The sequence below is a fragment of the Gouania willdenowi genome, chromosome 7 (genome assembly GCF_900634775.1).
Source record: "Gouania willdenowi chromosome 7, fGouWil2.1, whole genome shotgun sequence".
NCBI classification, from domain to species: domain Eukaryota; kingdom Metazoa; phylum Chordata; class Actinopteri; order Blenniiformes; family Gobiesocidae; genus Gouania; species Gouania willdenowi.
Window position 1 is genome coordinate 34,294,560 of NC_041050.1, and position 20,601 is coordinate 34,315,160.

The 20,601-nt window shown below is 36.3% G+C and overlaps 1 protein-coding gene across 2 annotated transcripts; it reads right to left on the bottom strand.

Annotated features, from left to right (window-relative positions):
* Positions 1-1,277: 1,277 nt before the first annotated feature.
* On the bottom strand, positions 1,278-16,985 carry LOC114467067 (probable serine/threonine-protein kinase clkA). Of its 2 annotated transcripts, none has more exons than XM_028453076.1 (3): positions 16,829-16,985; positions 13,476-14,697; positions 1,278-1,837 (listed from the first exon to the last, which is right to left on the bottom strand). In XM_028453076.1, the coding sequence occupies exons 1-3, from the start codon at positions 16,908-16,910 to the stop codon at positions 1,357-1,359; spliced, it is 1,785 nt and encodes a 594-aa protein (XP_028308877.1). In that variant the 5' UTR covers positions 16,911-16,985; the 3' UTR covers positions 1,278-1,356. The 2 variants fall into 2 exon arrangements, with proteins under 2 accessions (XP_028308877.1, XP_028308878.1); XM_028453077.1 differs by having other exon boundaries at positions 1,287-1,571; positions 13,494-14,697.
* Between the last annotated feature and the right edge of the window lie 3,616 nt (positions 16,986-20,601).

The following is a 20,601-nucleotide window of genomic DNA, read 5'->3' on the forward strand; positions in this document are numbered from 1 at the left end:
AATGCAAGGCAAAATTATTTACATAGCGCACTTTATACACAAGGCAATTTAATGTGCTTTACATGATCAAAAAGTGCACCAGTATTTTCCACAGTGCGATAACTACTCTCAATTCCCACACTCACTGACATACTCCATGTCCTCTGTCTTTTGCATTCATTCTACATACTCATTATTTATATATATTTATTACTATTGTCAATTATTTATTTATACATTTTTGTCTGTCTTATCTTATCGTACAGTTTTGTATGTTTAACTGCACTGAATGGGATTGAACATCCAATGTTGTTGTACTTTTTGTATAATGACAATCAAAAGAATCTTCTCATCTATAAGAGCACTTTGTATCTCTCTCAACCTTATGGCATTGTTTGCAATCACCATTGCACAAATGGCTTCTTTTTGTTGTGGAGTAAAAAGGGCCGTCTTCCACCTATGCAAGGCTGTCTAGCAATCCCATGTGCTGCAGACTAAAATAACAGTAAATATGACCAATCTTTACTGCTGAAATACTGTCCATCATTCACACCTCAGGGTATCCACAGGGGAGTAAAAGATAATAAATCAAATGAGCTCAAATTAAGGCCATTGGAAGGTAATAAAAAGTGGACTTGTATGTTATCAATATGCGATTGTGAATTTATTTTTTTTATTTATGCACTTTATTTCAAACATGGTTACATTCACTTTTTTTTTTTTTTTTCTTTTTGTACATGCCGAAAAAGGAGACGAAAGAAGCAGTTTGATTATCTAAGTCCTGTCCCCTATTGCTTGTATTATGTATGATTTGAGAGTAATTGCATTTAGTTTTTATCCTCAAAAAAAGTGCCCTGGAAATGGAATTGGAATATTTATGATGGGTGTGATGTTTTAGTCAGAACAGGGTCACATTTATACTTTCAAGTAAGTTGGAACGTTTTGTTCCTGTATGAACTCAGCACCTGTTCTATTGACTAAATATTTGAATATTTTATTTCACTGTGGTTCGCTCTCATTTTGCTGCTCTCTTCAACAACTGTCGCCCTGATTTCATCAGGAATCTGTTTCTGTCCGAGGCCACTTCTTTCTCTTATATAACCATTATGTTTACGGCCTCCAACCAGCATGATAACAATTAATAACACATTAGTAACACATTTCACTTGCATCAGAAATAAATTTATTGGTAAAGATAAATCATTTTACAATAAAAGCCAACACCACTTTTTCTTGGATAAAGGTCCCATTGTCTTCAAGAAAAACATCAAGAGAATGAATCATACTAAAGAAAAAAATTTTTTTTGGTTTTAAGAAAACATAAAAGTGTAGACAAACAATGATTATTATAAAGTAATTTGGTTTTCTTTACGTCAACTAAAGGAAGTAGATGATCCCCAGCAGGTCAATATCAGTAGAGGTAAATAGATGGAGATCACCCCCTCTGGTAGTTGTACCCTGATTGCTTTTGGTACCCTGAAGGGTTGTTGTTGTTGGTGAAGGGATACCGGTACCCTGAAGGGTTGTTGTTGTTGGTGAAGGGATACCGGTACCCTGAAGGGTTGTTGTTGTTGGTGAAGGGATACCGGTACCCTGAAGGCTTGTTGTTGTTGATGAAGGGATACTGGTTGTTTGAAGGATTGTTGTTGTTGATGAAGGGATACTGGTTGTTTGAAGGATTGTTGTTGTTGACGAAGGGATACTGGTTGTTTGAAGGCTTGTTGTTGTTGATGAAGGGATACTGGTTGTTTGAAGGATTGTTGTTGTTGGTGAAGGGATACTGGTTGTTTGAAGGATTGTTGTTGTTGGTGAAGGGATACTGGTTGTTTGAAGGATTGTTGTTGTTGGTGAAGGGATACTGGTTGTTTGAAGGATTGTTGTTCCTTGCGGGATACTGGTATCTTGAAGGATTGTTGTTCCTTGCGGGATACTGGTATCTTGAAGGATTGTTGTTCCTTGCGGGATACTGGTTGTCTGAAGGATTGTTGTTCCTTGCGGGATATTCGTTTCTTGAAGGATTGTTGTTAAATGTGGGATACTGGTTGGCTGAAGGTGTGCTGCTCCTTGCGGGATACTGGTATCTTGAAGGATTGTTGTTCCTTGCGGGATACTGGTTGGCTGAAGGATTGTTGTTAAATGTGGGATACTGGTTGGCTGAAGGTGTGCTGCTCCTTGCGGGATACTGGTATCTTGAAGGATTGTTGTTCCTTGCGGGATACAGGTATCTTGAAGGATTGTTGTTCCTTGCGGGATACTGGTTGTCTGAAGGATTGTTGTTAAATGCGGGATACTGGTTGGCTGAAGGTGTGCTGCTCCTTGCAGGATACAAGGAAGGCTTCTTGTCCCCTAAGAAGTCAAAGACAAAGGCATAGTTCAATAAGTTACACTGTAGTTGCAATACAGATGTAAAATCTGCATTATTTCACTTGAAACAGGGTAATTAAAAGCGTAATATTATCTAATGACCTACCAGGAGCCACACACATATGGCACCCTCTGTGGCAGCACTTTTCACTTCCAGTGCAGTTAAAAGAGGGGTCTTTTTCATGATTTATATCATGTTACTGTCTTTGGCCACGTTTACATGGAAGCTTTAATTCCTCTTTAAAGTGGAATAAAAGTTAATTCCTCTTTAACCTTGTAAACACATAATTCCTAATGCTAATTTAATTCCGAATTAAAGTTGATTCTGAATCAGGTGGCTGGTTTATTCCGTTTTCAATTCTGAATTAGATAATTCCTTTTTCTTGTAAACACTTAACTTGGTTAAAGCCGCATTAAGTTAAGTTGGATCGTTTTGCGCTTGCGTGACTTGCGGCGATGACGCGCTGGTGACAACATAATCCAAGATGACGGCGGCTTGGACTCCAGCCTAGACTATTTAATAAAAGCCTTAAAAGACATGGATACAATTAAAAAAGTGGACTTATTAAACACACGCGGCTTCACCGGACAGCTGGCACTAGGACCCGGAGGCGGAGTAAATGTTTCCATATACTGTGCATTCACAGGCTGTAATATCACCAAGTTAATAATTTTACCTGTTGTTAGAGCTACTGTCTTTACCAGGGAGCAACTATATATTCCTGGTGATTGTTTTCCGGAGTGTTACTGTGCTTTTTACGGGTGATCAGTTCCTATTTTCCTTACACTCCGTGGTCCATACTGAAACTGTGTGTTATTGTTGAGCTGCTGCTTCAAAGCTACAATCAAAATAAAGAGTTCTCATGTGTGGTGTTCTGTGTTATAGCCGACAATAAAAGGTTTGTTGTGTTTCACGTCTATCAGGAAGCAGAACACTTTAATTGCGAATGATTTAAATCGAAATAAATAATTCCGAATTAAAAAATATCATGTACCCGTGGCCACTCCCACATTAAAAACATACCTGGAGTGTTGGCTTGGTTCATTCATGTATGTAATAATACATTTTAAAAACTTTGACGCCATCCATTTTAGATGTAAATACACCTGAGTCCTCCTACAAACGCCTCCACCTCCTGGAGACACCTCGGACCTTTCATCACCACCCACCGCTCCATAGCAGAGCGTCTCCCCCCTTCCAATGTTCTTTTCCTTAGTTCAGCCCACATAACCCGCCTCTGCAGATTTAGCTTTTCATTTACATATTTTAAATACTTTTGAAAGAAACCCATGGCTTTTGTTAAAAACTTCTACCCCTCCCCCTCTTCCAGCTCCGTTAAAACAGCTGCACTCACAGCAAACAGCTGAGAGATAACTGCGTGTCGATAGCTCTACTCTCCTCATCGTAATAGCTGCCTGCTTTTTCAGATGACTGCTTTAAAGCAAGAGCTTATTTGAAAGTGGATTAATAAATACACAGACACAATGTGATCCCTATTCTGGACTATAGCGCCAGCAGCAGAAGCACGGAAAAGAGTGTTTGTGTGTGTGTGTGATTTTCCCCTTTTTACTTTCTTATTACTTCTAATTCTTTTTCACTTTAAAAGCCTGCTGTAAAAACCTGCTGTTAACAGATGTTGCAAATTAGCTCATGTGCTACATCACTTAAACCAGAGGTGTCAAACTCACTTCCACTCAGGGGCCATTTACAGCCCAGTATGTTTTTAGGTGGACCGAACCAGGAAAGTACAGATTTGTTTGAAGGAAAAAGATCAAATCGGATCATTAATGTTGCTCTTCACTTTTGACAATGTATGTGATGGACTTCTTAGAACATCTTTAAGCATAATACAATTATATTCATGTATAGTATTTGACCTAAAGGATTCTTGAATTTGCATCATTTTAAAAAAAGTTAATTTTTTTCTACATGACTATTTGTGAGAAATTGTCATTTTTTAGGAAAAAAATTAGTTATACTAAACAATTTATAATGAACTTCTTGCAAAGAAATGTTGCAGGCTTTCATATATGTCAGATACAATCATTTAATTTGTGAATTTAGAAGAACAGAAATATTTGCAACTGAATCAACAACTGATTTGTTTTCTTTGTAATTTTCATTTTGAGCAAAATCCTAGAAGGAAAGCTCTGGTGGGCCGGTACACGTACCGGTACACATACTGGTACACATACCCCTATTTCAGAAACACTGATCTAGTGCATACGGTGCTACACAGCAAATTAATTTGCAGTAATAAATTCATTATAATAACATTGTTCAGTGATTTATCATTTGCAACTTTTTTAACTACATTGACCTGGTAAATTAAATAAATTAGAAAACTTTGTTTACCACTATTTAACAAAAAAATATCAACTTTGGTTCATTTCAACATTTGTTAAAAACTAAACCATAAATCAAATAAATATCCTTTTATTATATTTCAATCCAAACTACATTTACTTATCTTTTACAAGAGGGAGTAGAATAAAATAAATACATAAATAAAAGACTGTGCTCCAGCTTTAAAACAAACCTAATGAATGAGCTAACTGTAAATGTAAGATAACAGACCCCAAAGTAGTTCATTTCTAAAACACAAACCTTGGGAGATTCTGTAAGCCTCCAGATGCATGACGAGGCCAAAGGCCAACAGCGTGCACAGTGTGCAGCCCCAGTTCTTCATGTTGTCTTCTTTGAAAGCCAATTTGCAACTTGTTGAACTGAGAAACAAACCACAATTTATAGGCAAATCTGGGCTGTTCCCAGCAGTCTCATCAATTCATGTTATCTTAATTTTGGTTGAAGGAGTAAAGGTTGGGGTATGAAAAATATTTAATTCGCCTTAACATGTAATCATCAAATTTACATCTATTATTGGGTGTGTTGGGCCACTACCCTTAAAAAAGTGCTCATTAACTAGTTATATATAGTTTTAACATTTAAAATACACAGATCATATGTTTAAAATTGGTGAAGAATAAATACTAGTTTTTAAAATGCTGCTAAAAACACATTTTCTATTCATATGCACATTATAAAGTAACTTTCTGTCATTTTAGTAATTCCTAACTATTGCCTTTTAGTTAAATTTTTTTTCTCATTGCTCACACTGTTGTATTGCTTCTTGTTTTTTGTTATATTCGTTCTTGACCACCTCATTTTATTTCTTACTTTATACTGCATTTATATTTGACAAAGTTTAAGTATGTAATACAGTTATTTGATATGTATTGTGAGTGATATGTATTTGAAAAATAATATTTTTTTATTTATTTATTGGAGGATATGCCCCTTGAGATGGAACATCTTGTTTTCGAGGGGGTCCTCAACTTACATAAAATGACAGATACAGCAGAGCAGACAATACAAAAATTAAATATTTCAAAAATAATAAATACAACAAAATATAAAATTCAAAACATTTAAACAAATACAATTTTCATCTTTTTTTTTTTTTTTAAAGATCATAAGTTACCCATGTTAAGTTATGCTCCCCTGATTCTTAGTTGACCCACACCCAAGCCTTTGTAGGTTGTTTTTTTTTTATCGCAATCTGCAGACTCACCTTCTGTCATCCTGACTCCAATAATTTTTGTCCCAAGTTGTGTTATGAATCATTTCAAATCAGTACCGCAATTAAGTCTATCATAGGCTCCACAGGTTTAGATTTCTTTTATTTGAAACAAAATAATCTCTCTTACAAATGTTGTCATAGTGTTTTATTTTATAATCCAATGTTTAACCTGATAGCTAGTTATTTTTGTGCCTCCACTTAGCAGAATTATCCTTATTTAAAATGACCTATTCCACTAAGAAATACATTCAATTACCCACTCGTCAATGATGCTTACACACTTATACACGTTGGGAATTACAATTATTACTGGAATCAGTGACGTAAATGACTCAGCAAAAACTTACATTTACATGACAGTAAATCATGAACTTAAAAGAATTAAAATAAATAAAAAACCAAACCAAAACTTAATGATCCCTTCAATTGCAATGCAAGCAAAACAAAATGGTCAATATATACAGTATATATATACAGTATATATATATATATATATATATATATATATATATATATATATATATATATATATATATATATATATATATATATTGGCACAGCCAATCAGCACTGGCTCACAGCTCACATCATCCAACATTCACTTTTTTCTTTACACAAACTGATATATTTGTTAAAGTTTTTTGTTGTTGTTGTTGTTGTTGTTATTCTGAGATATGAGATTTTATAATTTGCCATTTATTACCACTCATATGTACCAAAACCATTGAGTACTGGTACTGAGTATCAGTTTAAATGTGAAAGGTACCCATCCCTATCTGTCCAGGAAAACTTTGTTTTTTTCATTTGTAATTAGTCTCAGCGTATAGTTTTCTGCCTCGATACGCATTAAATATTTCTTAAGTAGTTTGCATTATTTGTTGTTGAATGAAAGACATAAAGACAACCATTATGTTTAGGGCCTACATCTAGCATGAGAACACATTAATAACACATTTTATTTGCTTCAGGCAAAAATTTATTGGTAAATATAAATAGTTTTAAAATATTAGCCAACACCAGTTTTTCCATGGATAAAAGGGATGCTCCCATGAAAAAAAATAAATAAATTAGTCACTAAAGACAAAAACCTGATTTGGTCAGGGAAACCTAACCTTGAACAGACCACCAGACACGTATTAAGTGGATAAATCATAAAGGGATGGACATTTGGTGGCAGTCAACCCCGTCAAAGACACCAGTACGATCTGCAGCGGTACTGGTACCCTAAAGACAAAAACATAATTCTGTGAGTAATACTGCAGTTGCAACATGTATTAAATCCCATTATTTTGTGTCATTAAAACTGGTACATCTCACAATGTATCTAATGACCTACCAGGAGTCACGCACACACAGCCACATGCTTTGCGGCAGCACTTCTTGTTTCCAGTGCAGCCAAAGTCATTGGAGCACTCAAAAGGACGAGTACAGGGCCTGTGCTGTTTCCAGGCAAGATGAGGGCCCGATCCGGGCTTAGCTTTAATGAAAAATTTATTTAAATGAAAAAAGATCATTCAACATTAAAAGCAAGCTGTCCTCATATCTGCCAGTTCATATTGTTTGCATTAAATGATAAAAATGTGACAAGGCAAGGCAAGGCAAGGCAAATTTATTTATATAGCGCATTTCATACTCAAGGCAACTCAATGTGCTTTACATGATAAAACATTCAATTGTTTAAAATCAATAAGAACATTTAAATCAATAAGAACATTTAAATCAATAAGAACATTTAAATCAATAAGAACAATTAAAATCATCAGTAAAATCAATTAAAATCATCAGTAAAATCATCATTACATCAACAACATGACAAAAAATCTCTCTCTCAATCATATGCAGTAGAGAAAAAAAGTGCCTTTAACTTTGATTTAAAAATGTTCACATTGGATGCTGACTTCAGCTCTGCTGCAGTTTGTTCCACTTCTTTGCAGCATAACAACTAAAAGCAGCATCACCATGTTTACTGTGAACTCTGGGCTCCACTATCTGACCTGTGTCCATAGATCTGAGAGACCTGCTGGGTTCATACCTGACTAACATGTCAATGATGTATTCTGGACCAAACCCATTCACAGATTTATACACCAGCAGCAGAACTTTAAAGTCTATTCTGAGGCTGACTGGGAGCCAGTGTAAAGACTTTAAAACTGGAGTAATGTGCTCTGACCTCTTTGTTCTGGTTAAGACCCGAGCTGCAGCGTTCTGAACCAGCTGTAGCTGTTTGATGCTCTTTTGGGGGATTCCTGTCAGAAGACCATTACAATAGTCCAGTCTGCTGGAGATAAAAGCATGGACCAGTTTCTCCTGATCTTTCTGAGCCATTAAACTTTTCACTCTGGAGATGTTCTTTAGGTGGTAGAAGCTGTTTTTGTGATAGATTTGATCTGACTGCTGAATGTAAGATCTGAGTCAATCAGAACACCAAGGTTTTTGACTTGGTCTTTAGCTTTTAAAGATCGAGACTCAAGATAATTGCTGACAGCAGTCCTCTTTTCCTTGTTACCAAAGACAATCACCTCCGTCTTGTCATGGTTTAGTTGAAGGAAGTTTTCACTCATCCAGCAGTTTACTTTTTCTAAACAGTCACACAACACCTCAATGGGACCATGGTCATCTGGGTTCAGTGATAGATATAGTTGTGTGTCATCTGCATAGCTCTGATAATCAACCTTACAGTTCTGTAAAATTTGTCCTAAAGGAAGCATGTAAAGGTTAAACAGAAGGGGTCCAAGAACAGAGCCCTGAGGAACCCCACAGGACATTGGTAATCTGTCAGATTCAAAGTTTCCAATGCTTACAAAATAGCTTCGCTCCTCCAAGTAGGACTTAAACCATTGCATTACTTTTCCATTTAGTCCAACCCATGTTTGCAATCTGTGCAACAAAATTGTATGATCTACAGTGTCAAATGCAGCACTTCGATCCAACAGAATGAGAACAGATACTTTTCCTGAATCAGTGTTCAACCTTATGTCATTGATCACTTTGATAAGAGCAGTTTCAGTGCTGTGATGAGAACGAAAACCTGACTGAAATTTATCAAATATTTTGTTGAATGTTAAGAATTGACTCAGTTGGTTGAAGACCACCTTCTCAATGATCTTGGCCATGAATGGAAGGTTGCTGATTGGTCTATAGTTAGCCAGTATAGAGGCATCCAGTGTTCTCTTTTTTAACAGCGGTTTCACAGCAGCTACTTTCAGGGATTTTGGTACGGTGCCTGATTGGAATGAGCAGTTAATTATCTGACACAAATCAGTGACAATTGACTTTACAACAGTTTTAAAGAAGTTTGAGGGTATTGTGTCAAGGCAACACGTTGATGGATTCAGCTGCTGAACAGTCTCCTCTATTGTTTTTGGGTTCACTGTAATAAACTCTAACATTGTAATTGACTCATCCCTCAGTGGTTGAAGCTGTTCAAGCTTTTTGTGATTTTGCTGGTTTGTTCTGATGTTTGACCTTATTGATTGTATTTTTTCATTGAAATATACAGCAAATTCATTGCATTTTCCAGCTGACAGTAATTCAGGGGCTATCTGATCTGGGGGGGTTGTGAGCTTTTCAATTACAGAAAACAACGTGCGAGAGTTGTTGACATTTTTGGCAATAATTTCAGAAAAGTATTGCTGCCTTGCTTTGAACAAGCCATCATTGAATTTTCGCAGACTTATTTTGTACAGTTCTAGATGAATTTGGAGTTTTGTTGATCTCCATTTACGCTCAGCTCTTCTACAGTCAGATTTCAAATTCTGCATTATCTCAGTCCTCCTCCAAGGTGTTTTCTGTGTGTTTGGTTTTCTCTTAGTTTTGATTGGAGCCACCACATCTATGACATTACAGACGTTTCTATTATACTCATCCAGAAGATCATCAACTGTCTCAGCACTCAATGTTGGTGTCATTGCTATGGCTTCCATAAACTGTGCACTTGTGTTCTCATTTATGTACCTTTTCTTTAAACACACATAACTAGGGGGAACAGATGTTACAGTCTCTAGGTCAAAAAAGACACAGAAATGATCAGATAGAGCTAAGTCTCTTACATCAACAGCAGAGATATCAACACCTTGAGAGATAACCAGATCCAAAGTGTGACCTTGAGTGTGTGTCGGACCAGTCACATGTTGTGTAAGACCAAAAGTATCCATTAAAGCATACAGTTCTTTGGCAGTATTGTCCATGTTATTGTCTACATGAATATTTAAGTCACCTGTTATTATTAAAAAGTTGTATTCAGTGCATACAACTGACAGCAGTTCAGCGAACTCATCCATGAATTCTCCAGAATATTTTGGGGGTCTATAAATGACTAAAAACAGAACTCTTGAATCACCCTTCAGTAAGAATGACATATATTCAAAGGAGATAAAATCACCAAATGTTATTTCTTTGCACTGAAATATTGATTTAAAAATGGCAGCAACTCCACCACCTTTCCTGCAAGTACGACACTTATTTAAATAAATAAAGTCTTGTGGCGCACTTTCATTGAGAATAGTATTACTGATACCATCATTCAACCATGTTTCATTAAGAAATAAAAAGTCCAAGTGATGTGTCAAAATAAAATCATTAATTATTAGTGACTTGTTAACAAGAGATCTAACATTAAGAAGAGCTAATTTTAAAGACTTTACTGGAGACACTGGTGGACTTTTTGGATGACATGTTATAGGAGTCAAATTTTTATCTCTAGAAAGCTTTTTGCTTTTCTTTAATTTCACAATTTTACCTGTGTTACCTGTGACCAGAAATTTACAATTTTAGATTTCATGTCATAAAAGCAAACTCAGCTGTAAGATGATACAAATATAAACATGACTGTTTTACTTCAAATGAAACAGTGGTTTTTGCTACGTCTCATTTTATCTAATTACCTACAAGGGGCCACGCACACACTTTGACATCCATTGCGGCAGCACTTCTCACTTCCAGTGCAGTTAAAGACATTAGAGCACTCATCGGTACAGTTTCTTCATTTCCATCTCCTGGTAAAACGTGGACACGATTCGGGCTTAATGAAAAAGAAAAGTATTAAAATGAAAAAAAGATTTGATTATTATTCTATTTTTTTTTTTTTATTATTAAAATAACACACAATTATAAAGCTCAGCTGAATGATGGAACAATTATAAACATGACTACTGAAAATTAAACAGTGGGTTTTGATGTCTCATTAAATCTAATAATTTACAAGGAGCCACGCACACGCGTCCACATCCTTTTTCGGATGCACTTATCATCTCCAGTGCAGCTTTAGTCATTGGAGCACTCATCGGCGGGGTTGCAAGTCCCCCAGTGTTTTCTCCATTTAAAATGAGGGCACCCCCTGGCTTATCTGAAATTAAATAGAATATTATTAAAATCAACAAAGATCAGTGAATATTAGTTGAATGAAGTCTCTGCCTGTCCGTCCATCAACATTTTTTCATATTGCTCTCAGTTAGTGGTTCCCAAACTGTGGTACGTGTACCCCTAAGGGTACTTCAACGCCTCTCAGGAGGTACACAGAAATATTTGTCAGTATTATTTTACATGTGCACAGACTTTCTTTTCTCATGCATCAAAAATAATTTGTGATAAAACTCTTCAAAATACACCAAAAAGGTGAAGTTCAAATTCTGAGCAAAACATCAGAAATAAATGAATAAAAAGGCCTAAATTTAAGGTTAATGTTGGACGAGACACAGGAAAGAGTTTAGACACAAATAAATAATGTGTAACATGAGCTAAGAGGTACTTGTGATGAGAAATAAGGGCTAATGGGTACATGGGGCAATAAAGTTTGGAAAACACTGCTCATAGTGAAACTCAAAGAAAAAAATCTGAACTTACTTGAAAACTACAGTAGAGGTACACATTACTGTATTTAGTGAGGGAACTGATTTCTGTATATGTTTCACATTTTTACTGCATAAACAGCATTTACAAGATTGAAACCCGCCTCATTTAGGTATCTAAATGAATGCAGTGGTTACCTGTCCTCCAGTGCCAGTACAACACGCTTTATCACAGTAAGAGTGATCGAGAACAAGTAGTAAACTTTTTCCAGTGTGACATAATGCATTTTGGACAACATATTGTACAGTAGCCATTGCACTGTGAATACACATACACTAAACTGTCCTGTAAGTGTAATTCATGTCACTAAACAGTTTACAGCACTGGACATTGGCATGTGTATAGGCAAGCTAATGCAAGGCAAAATTATTTACAGAGCGCACTTTATACACAAGGCAATTTAATGTGCTTTACATGATCAAAAAGTGCACCAGTATTTTCCACAGTGCAATAACTACTCTCAATTCCCACACTCACTGACATACTCCATGTCCTCTGTCTTTTGCATTCATTCTACATACTCATATTTTATATATATTTATTACTATTGTCAATTACTCATTTATACATTTTTGTTTGTCTTATCTTATCGTACAGTTTTGTATGTTTAACTGCACTGAATGGGATTGAACATCCAATGTTGTTGTACTTTTTGTATAATGACAATCAAAAGAATCTTCTCATCTATAAGAGCACTTTGTATCTCTCTCAACCTTATGGCATTGTTTGCAATCACCATTGCACAAATGGCTTCTTTTTGTTGTGGAGTAAAAAGGGCCGTCTTCCACCTATGCAAGGCTGTCTAGCAATCCCATGTGCTGCAGACTAAAATAACAGTAAATATGACCAATCTTTACTGCTGAAATACTGTCCATCATTCACACCTCAGGGTATCCACAGGGGAGTAAAAGATAATAAATCAAATGAGCTCAAATTAAGGCCATTGGAAGGTAATAAAAAGTGGACTTGTACGTTATCAATATGCGATTGTGAATTTATTTTTTTTATTTCTGCACTTTATTTCAAACATGGTTACATTCACTTTTTTTTTTTTTTTTTTTTTTTTTTTTGTATATGCCGAAAAAGGAGATGAGAGAAGCAGTTTGCTTATCTAAGTCCTGTCCCCTATTGCTTGTATTATGTATTATTTGAGAGTAATTGCATTTAGTTTTTATCCTCAAAAAAAAAATCAAAAGTCCCAAGTGCCCTGGAAATGGAATTGGAATATTTATGATGGGTGTGATGTTTTAGTCAGAACAGGGTCACATTTATACTTTCAAGTAAGTTGGAACGTTTTGTTCCTTTATAAACTCTTCCACTTCTTTCTCTTATATAACCATTATGTTTACGGCCTCCAACCAGCATGATAACAATTAATAACACATTAGTAACACATTTCACTTGCATCAGAAATAAATTTATTGGTAAAGATAAATCATTTTACAATAAAACCCAACACCACTTTTTCTTGGATAAAGGTCCCATTGTCTTCAAGAAAAACATCAAGAAATGATAAGAAGAGAATGAATCATACTAGAGAAATTTTTTTTTTTGGTTTTAAGAAAACATAAAAGTGTAGACAAACAATGATTATTATAAAGTAATTTGGTTTTCTTTACGTCAACTAAAGGAAGTAGATGATCCCCAGCAGGTCAATATCAGTAGAGGTAAATAGATGGAGATCACCCCCTCTGGTAGTTGTACCCTGATTGCTTTTGGTACCCTGAAGGGTTGTTGTTGTTGGTGAAGGGATACCGGTACCCTGAAGGCTTGTTGTTGTTGGTGAAGGGATACTGGTTGTTTGAAGGATTGTTGTTGTTGGTGAAGGGATACCGGTACCCTGAAGGCTTGTTGTTGTTGATGAAGGGATACTGGTTGTTTGAAGGATTGTTGTTGTTGGTGAAGGGATACTGGTTGTTTGAAGGATTGTTGTTGTTGGTGAAGGGATACTGGTTGTTTGAAGGATTGTTGTTGTTGGTGAAGGGATACTGGTTGTTTGAAGGATTGTTGTTGTTGGTGAAGGGATACTGGTTGTTTGAAGGATTGTTGTTGTTGGTGAAGGGATACTGGTTGTTTGAAGGATTGTTGTTGTTGGTGAAGGGATACTGGTTGTTTGAAGGCTTGTTGTTGTTGGTGAAGGGATACTGGTTGTTTGAAGGATTGTTGTTGTTGGTGAAGGGATACTGGTTGTTTGAAGGATTGTTGTTGTTGGTGAAGGGATACTGGTTGTTTGAAGGATTGTTGTTCCTTGCGGGATACTGGTATCTTGAAGGATTGTTGTTCCTTGCGGGATACTGGTTGTCTGAAGGTGTGTTGTTCCTTGCGGGATATTCGTTTCTTGAAGGATTGTTGTTAAATGTGGGATACTGGTTGGCTGAAGGTGTGCTGCTCCTTGCGGGATATTCGTTTCTTGAAGGATTGTTGTTAAATGTGGGATACTGGTTGGCTGAAGGTGTGCTGCTCCTTGCGGGATACTGGTATCTTGAAGGATTGTTGTTCCTTGCGGGATACAGGTATCTTGAAGGATTGTTGTTCCTTGCGGGATACTGGTTGTCTGAAGGATTGTTGTTAAATGTGGGATACTGGTTGGCTGAAGGTGTGCTGCTCCTTGCGGGATACTGGTATCTTGAAGGATTGTTGTTCCTTGCGGGATACAGGTATCTTGAAGGATTGTTGTTCCTTGCGGGATACTGGTTGTCTGAAGGATTGTTGTTAAATGTGGGATACTGGTTGGCTGAAGGTGTGCTGCTCCTTGCGGGATACTGGTATCTTGAAGGATTGTTGTTCCTTGCGGGATACAGGTATCTTGAAGGATTGTTGTTCCTTGCGGGATACTGGTTGTCTGAAGGATTGTTGTTAAATGCGGGATACTGGTTGGCTGAAGGTGTGCTGCTCCTTGCAGGATACAAGGAAGGCTCCTTGTCCCCTAAGAAGTCAAAGACAAAGGCATAGTTCAATAAGTTACACTGTAGTTGCAATACAGATGTAAAATCTGCATTATTTCACTTGAAACAGGGTAATTAAAAGCGTAATATTATCTAATGACCTACCAGGAGCCACACACATACGGCACCCTCTGTGGCAGCACTTTTCACTTCCAGTGCAGTTAAAAAGGGGGGGGTGGGGGGGGGGGGTATTATGTAAAATCGTCTTTTTCATGATTTATATCATGTTACTGTCTTTGGCCACGTTTACATGGAAGCTTTAATTCCTCTTTAAAGTGGAATAAAAGTTCATTCCGCTTTAACCTTGTAAACACAAAATTCCTAATGCTAATTTAATTCCGAATTAAAGTTGATTCTGAATCAGGTGGCTGGTTTTTTCCGTTTTCAATTCCGAATTAGATAATTCCTTTTTCTTGGAAACACTTAACTTGGTTAAAGCGCTGGTGACGACATAATCCAAGATGGCGGCGGCTTGGATTCCAGCCTAGACTATGTAATAAAAGCCTCAAAAGACATGAATAAAATGAAAAAGTGGATTTATTAAACACACGCGGCTTCACCGGACAGCTGGCACTAGGACCCGGAGGCGGAGTAAATGTGTCCATATACTGTGCATTCACAGGCTGTAATATCACCAAGTTTATAATTTTACCTGTTGTTAGAGCTACTGTCTTTACCAGGGAGCAACTATATATTCCTGGTGATTGTTTTCTGGAGTGTTACTGTGCTTTTTACCGGTGATCGGTTCCTATTTTCCTTACACTCCGTGGTCCACTCCCTCATTAAAAACATACCTGGAGTGTTGGCTTGGTTCATTCATGTATGTAATAATACATTTTAAAAACTTTGACGCCATCCATTTTAGATGTAAATACACCTGAGTCCTCCTACAAATGCCTCCACCTCCTGGAGACACCTCGGACCTTTCATCACCACCCACCGCTCCACAGCAGAGCGTCTCCCCCCTTCCAATGTTCTTTTCCTTAGTTCAGCCCACATAACCCGCCTCTGCAGATTTAGCTTTTCATTTACATATTTTAAATACTTTTGAAAGAAACCCATGGGTTATGTTAAAAACTTCTACCCCTCCCCCTCTTCCAGCTCCCTCAAAACAGCTGCACTCACAGCAAACAGCTGAGAGATAACTGCGTGTCGATAGGTCTACTCTCCTCATCGTAATAGCTGCCTGCTTTTTCAGATGACTGCTTTAAAGCAAGAGCTGGATTAATAAATACACAGACACAATGTGATCCCTATTCTGGACTATAGCGCCAGCAGCAGAAGCACGGATAAGAGTCTTTGTGTGTGTGTGATTTTCCCCTTTTTACTTTCTTATTACTTCTAATTCTTTTTCACTTTAAAAGCCTGCTGTAAAAACCTGCTGTAGCTCATGTGCTACATCACTTAAACCAGAGGTGTCAAACTCACTTCCACTCAGGGGCCATTTACAGCCCAGTATGATTTCAGGTGGAATTTAGTTATACTAAACAATTTATAATGAACTTCTTGCAAAGAAATGTTGCAGGCTTTCATATATGTCAGATAAAATCATTTAATTTGTGAATTTAGAAGAACAGAAATATTTGCAACTGAATCAACAACTGATTTGTTTTCTTTGTAATTTTCACTTCGAGCAAAATCCTAGAAGGAAAGCTCTGGTGGGCCGGTACACGTACCAGTACACATACTGGTACACATACCCCTATTTCAGAAACACTGATCTAGTGCATACAGTGTGACACAGCAAATACATTTGCAGTAATAAATTCATTATAATAACATTGTTCAGTGATTTATCATTTACAACTTTTGTAATTACATTGACCTGGTAAATTAAATAAATTAGAAAACTTTGTTTACCTCTATTAAACAATAAAATATCAACTTTGGTTCATTTCAACATTTGTTAAAAACTAAACCATAAATCAAATAAATATCCTTTTATTATATTTCAATCCAAACTACATTTACTTATCTTTTACAAGAGGGAGTAGAATAAAATAAATACATAAATAAAAGACTGTGCTACAGCTTTAAAACAAACCTAATGAATGAGCTAACTGTAAATGTAAGATAACAGACCCCAAAGTAGTTCATTTCTAAAACACAAACCTTGGGAGTTTCTGTAAGCCTCCAGATGCATGACGAGGCCAAAGGCCAACAGCGTGCACAGTGTGCAGCCCCAGTTCTTCATGTTGTCTTCTTTGAAAGCCAATTTGCAACTTGTTGAACTGAGAAACAAACCACAATTTATAGGCAAATCTGGGCTGTTCCCAGCAGTCTCATCAAATCATGTTATCTTAATTTTGGTTGAAGGAGTAAAGGTTGGGGTATGAAAAATATTTAATTCGCCTTAACATGTAATCATCAAATTTACATCTATTATTGGGTGTGTTGGGCCACTACCCTTAAAAAAGTGCTCGTTAACTAGTTATATATAGTTTTAACATTTAAAATACACAGATCACATGTTTAAAATTGGTGAAGAATAAATACTAGTTTGTAAAATGCTGCAAAAAACACATTTTCTATTCATATGCACATTATAAAGTAACTTTCTGTCATTTTAGTAATTCCTAACTATTGCCTTTTAGTTAAATTTTTTTTCTCATTGCTCACACTGTTGTATTGCTTCTTGTTTTTTGTTATATTCGTTCTTGACCACCTCATTTTATTTCTTACTTTATACTGCATTTTTTTTTAACTGCATTTATATTTGACAAGGTTTAAGTATATGATACAGTTATTTGATATGTATTGTGAGTGATATGTATTTTAAAAATAATAATTCAAAACATTTAAAGAAATAAAATTTTAATCTTTCTTTTTTCTTATTTTTTTTTTTTTACTAAGATCATAAGTAACCCATGTTAAGTTATGCTGCCCTGATTCTTTGTTGACACACATCAAAGCCTTTGTAAGGTTTTTTTTTTTTTTTTTTTTTATCGCAACCTTTGGTCATCCTGACTCAAATATTTTTTGTCCAGAGTTGTGTTATGAATCTTTTCAAATCAGTACTGTAATTAAGTCAATCATAAGCTCCACAGGTTTAGATTACTTTTATTTGAAATAAAATAATCTCTCTTACAAATGTTGTCATAGTGTTTTATTTTATAATCCAATATTTAACCTGATAGCTAGTTATTTTTGTGCCTCCACTTAGCAGAATTATCCTTATTTAAAATGACCTATTCCACTAAGAAATACATTCAATTACCCACTCGTCAATGATGCTTACACACTTATACACGTTGGGAATTACAATTATTACTGGAATCAGTGATGTAAATGACACAGCAAAAACTTACATTTACGTAACAGTAAATCATGGACTTAAAAGAAATAAAATAAATTAATACTAGAATTGCAAGCAGTTATGAAAGGTGGCCAAGCCTTCCTGCACGACTCAGCCCCCAGGTTTTGCGGAGCCCATGGAAGTACGTCACGAAGGATGACGGGTTTGTAGCGAGCATCAGGACACAAATTAAAATGCCATTTGCAGTGAAAAGGTGAATATGAAGTTTTGGAAGATGTGATTTAAAATGTGAAAGTTACAGTCAAAAATGCATGTGCACCTATTATAGCGCTGCCTAGTGTTGCACTATTTGGTATGGATGGTCTGTGTGCTCTGTTATATGTAACTTGTAACTTCACAGCCCTCAACATAATACTTCAGCTGACAATAAATGTTTGTTTATTTATGTTATGTTTTAATAAGTCACGCTAACTTTGACCAATTGTGATTAACTTCAAGATATGGCTTCAAGGTCATACCCACCAAGTTTGTCAAAAACTAGTGGCGTAAATTATTAAAATTTTGCTCATACCCCCACAGTCACATGCCAACCAAGGATCTTAGATTTGGTGTTGTTCGCCTTTTTTTTGACCGAGATAAGCACCAGTTTGTGTTTTTATAGCCAGCTATGTCAGAAGATGCGACTCTATGTAGGGAACATATGGGTATGAAGTTGTGAATTTAAATGGCCAAAATCCTTTTATAGCTAGCTAGAAAAATTTACGCGATAATAATTTGCGTATAGTTTGCCCGAAAAAAATTATTCACTGAACTTTAGATCAGGTCCAACTAAAGACTTTACGTGCCAAGTTTCATGCTGATTGGACAAAATCCCAAGGAGTAGTTAGAATGTGCAACATACGGTCTGGGAGTTATAGGCCAAAACGCGTTAACCTGTGCTATAGCGCCACCTGCTGGCGGATATATGTGAATTTTTGCATCCAAGGTCCCCTAGGGGTCCTGGACCCACCCTCCAAAGGGCACCTCCCTTGCACGGTTTAGCCTGCAGCACCATTTTTACCAAGCGAAAAATAAAATGTAACTATATCAATCCTTACGATTACAATAGGGAAACGTGGCATCTCTTCAAGGTAGAAAGACCGAGTTGGCTGCCAAAGCTAATGCTGCACACGCGCAGCATTTTTTCTGACTTTTCAATCAGTGACCCATCAGCTGATCAGTGCTGTTTCTCTTATCAACTTGTCCATCTTGTGCACTTCCCTTTTCACAAACTCAGAAATCTCGTTTGTCCCATCAATAATAATAATAATAATAATAATAATAGAATATAATATAATATAATATAATATAATATAATATAATTAATATAATATAATTAATATAATAATAATAATAATAATAATAATAATAATAATAATAATAATAATAATAATAATACATTTTATTTATAAGTGCTTCTCAAAAACTCAAGGACACTTTACAGTTGTTAAAACAATTACACAGAAGTTAAAAAAAGAAACTAACAACAATAAAGGTAAATATAGAAAATACATAATAATCACAAGTTAAAAGCTTGGGAGACAGAGTGTGGAAACAAGGCAGGTCTTTCACTTTGATACTGCTTCTCCCTTCGGTTTTATAAAGTGCAAAGATCAGAGGAAAGCCATGGTCCCCCCGAGACTGAATATGTACGTCATTCCTAGGTAGAGTCTGAATTGCACCCGCTGGAGACCCAGGTAGTTGGTGCTTTCATCCTCTGTGTGGAAACAAGAGGACTGCCCTTGCTTCCATATTAAATTAATTTAATTAAATTAATTTAATTAATTTAATTAAATTAATTAAATTAAATCGGGGCTTTCGCCTTTAATTGGCCATGTAATGTTATTACATTAATGGAATTTGTCCTCTGCATTTAACCCATCCCTGAGCAGCAGTGGGCAGCCATTTTGCAGCGCCTGGGGAGCAGTTCAGGGTTAAGGGACTTGCTCAACATCCCACAGTGATGGCCCAGGTTGCTGCTGAGCTGCTCCCATCGGTTTTCAAAAGTGCTCGGATTGGCCGAAAATGGTAACACTGGAAAGCCCTGATCCTCTGCTCGTGTCCAAATATGTTAAATATGAATAATACTGTATAAACACTATTAAAACACTAAAGATCTCTAGACTAAAATGATAAATGCTGTTAGGTTAAAAAAATCAACAGACCGACCTCGCTTGTTGACGTTTCTACACCTCTCGACCTATGACCCCGCATGTCGTGCATTAGCATGACGTTCCTGAGTGTGAAAAGGATTACTGGTCTCAATACAGGTGTCATAAACGCTGCCATAAAGGAAACTTCTCTAAATGCTTATCACCTTTATCGCACTCGCAAAATGTTCCTTTTAGTCATATTTACACATAAAACCATCCAAAGTTTGTTTTGATTTCATCTTTGCTCCAAATATCCACACATATTACATATCATATCAATAACAGAATAAGAGCAACTCGTAACATGTGCTTACATTGTCAGCCAGCTAACACGCTAACCCTCATCCCAACACCTGTTCATTGTAAAAATGTGTTGATGCATCTTGCTTGGTGCAATGATGATTGGTACTTTCTTAAACCAGTAACAAAAGTAACTC

Bases quoted from the DNA above. Each gene is read 5' to 3' on its own strand.
- LOC114467067 (XM_028453076.1), bottom strand. From the start codon at position 16,910: ATGAAGAACTGGGGCTGCACACTGTGCACGCTGTTGGCCTTTGGCCTC. The intron at 14,698-16,828 runs GTTTGTGTTTTA...TTGACTTCTTAG, and splicing joins GGCTTACAGAAACTCCCAAG to GGGACAAGGAGCCTTCCTTG. The intron at 1,838-13,475 runs GTACAACTACCA...TCAAACAACCAG, and splicing joins GGGTACCAAAAGCAATCAGG to TATCCCTTCACCAACAACAA.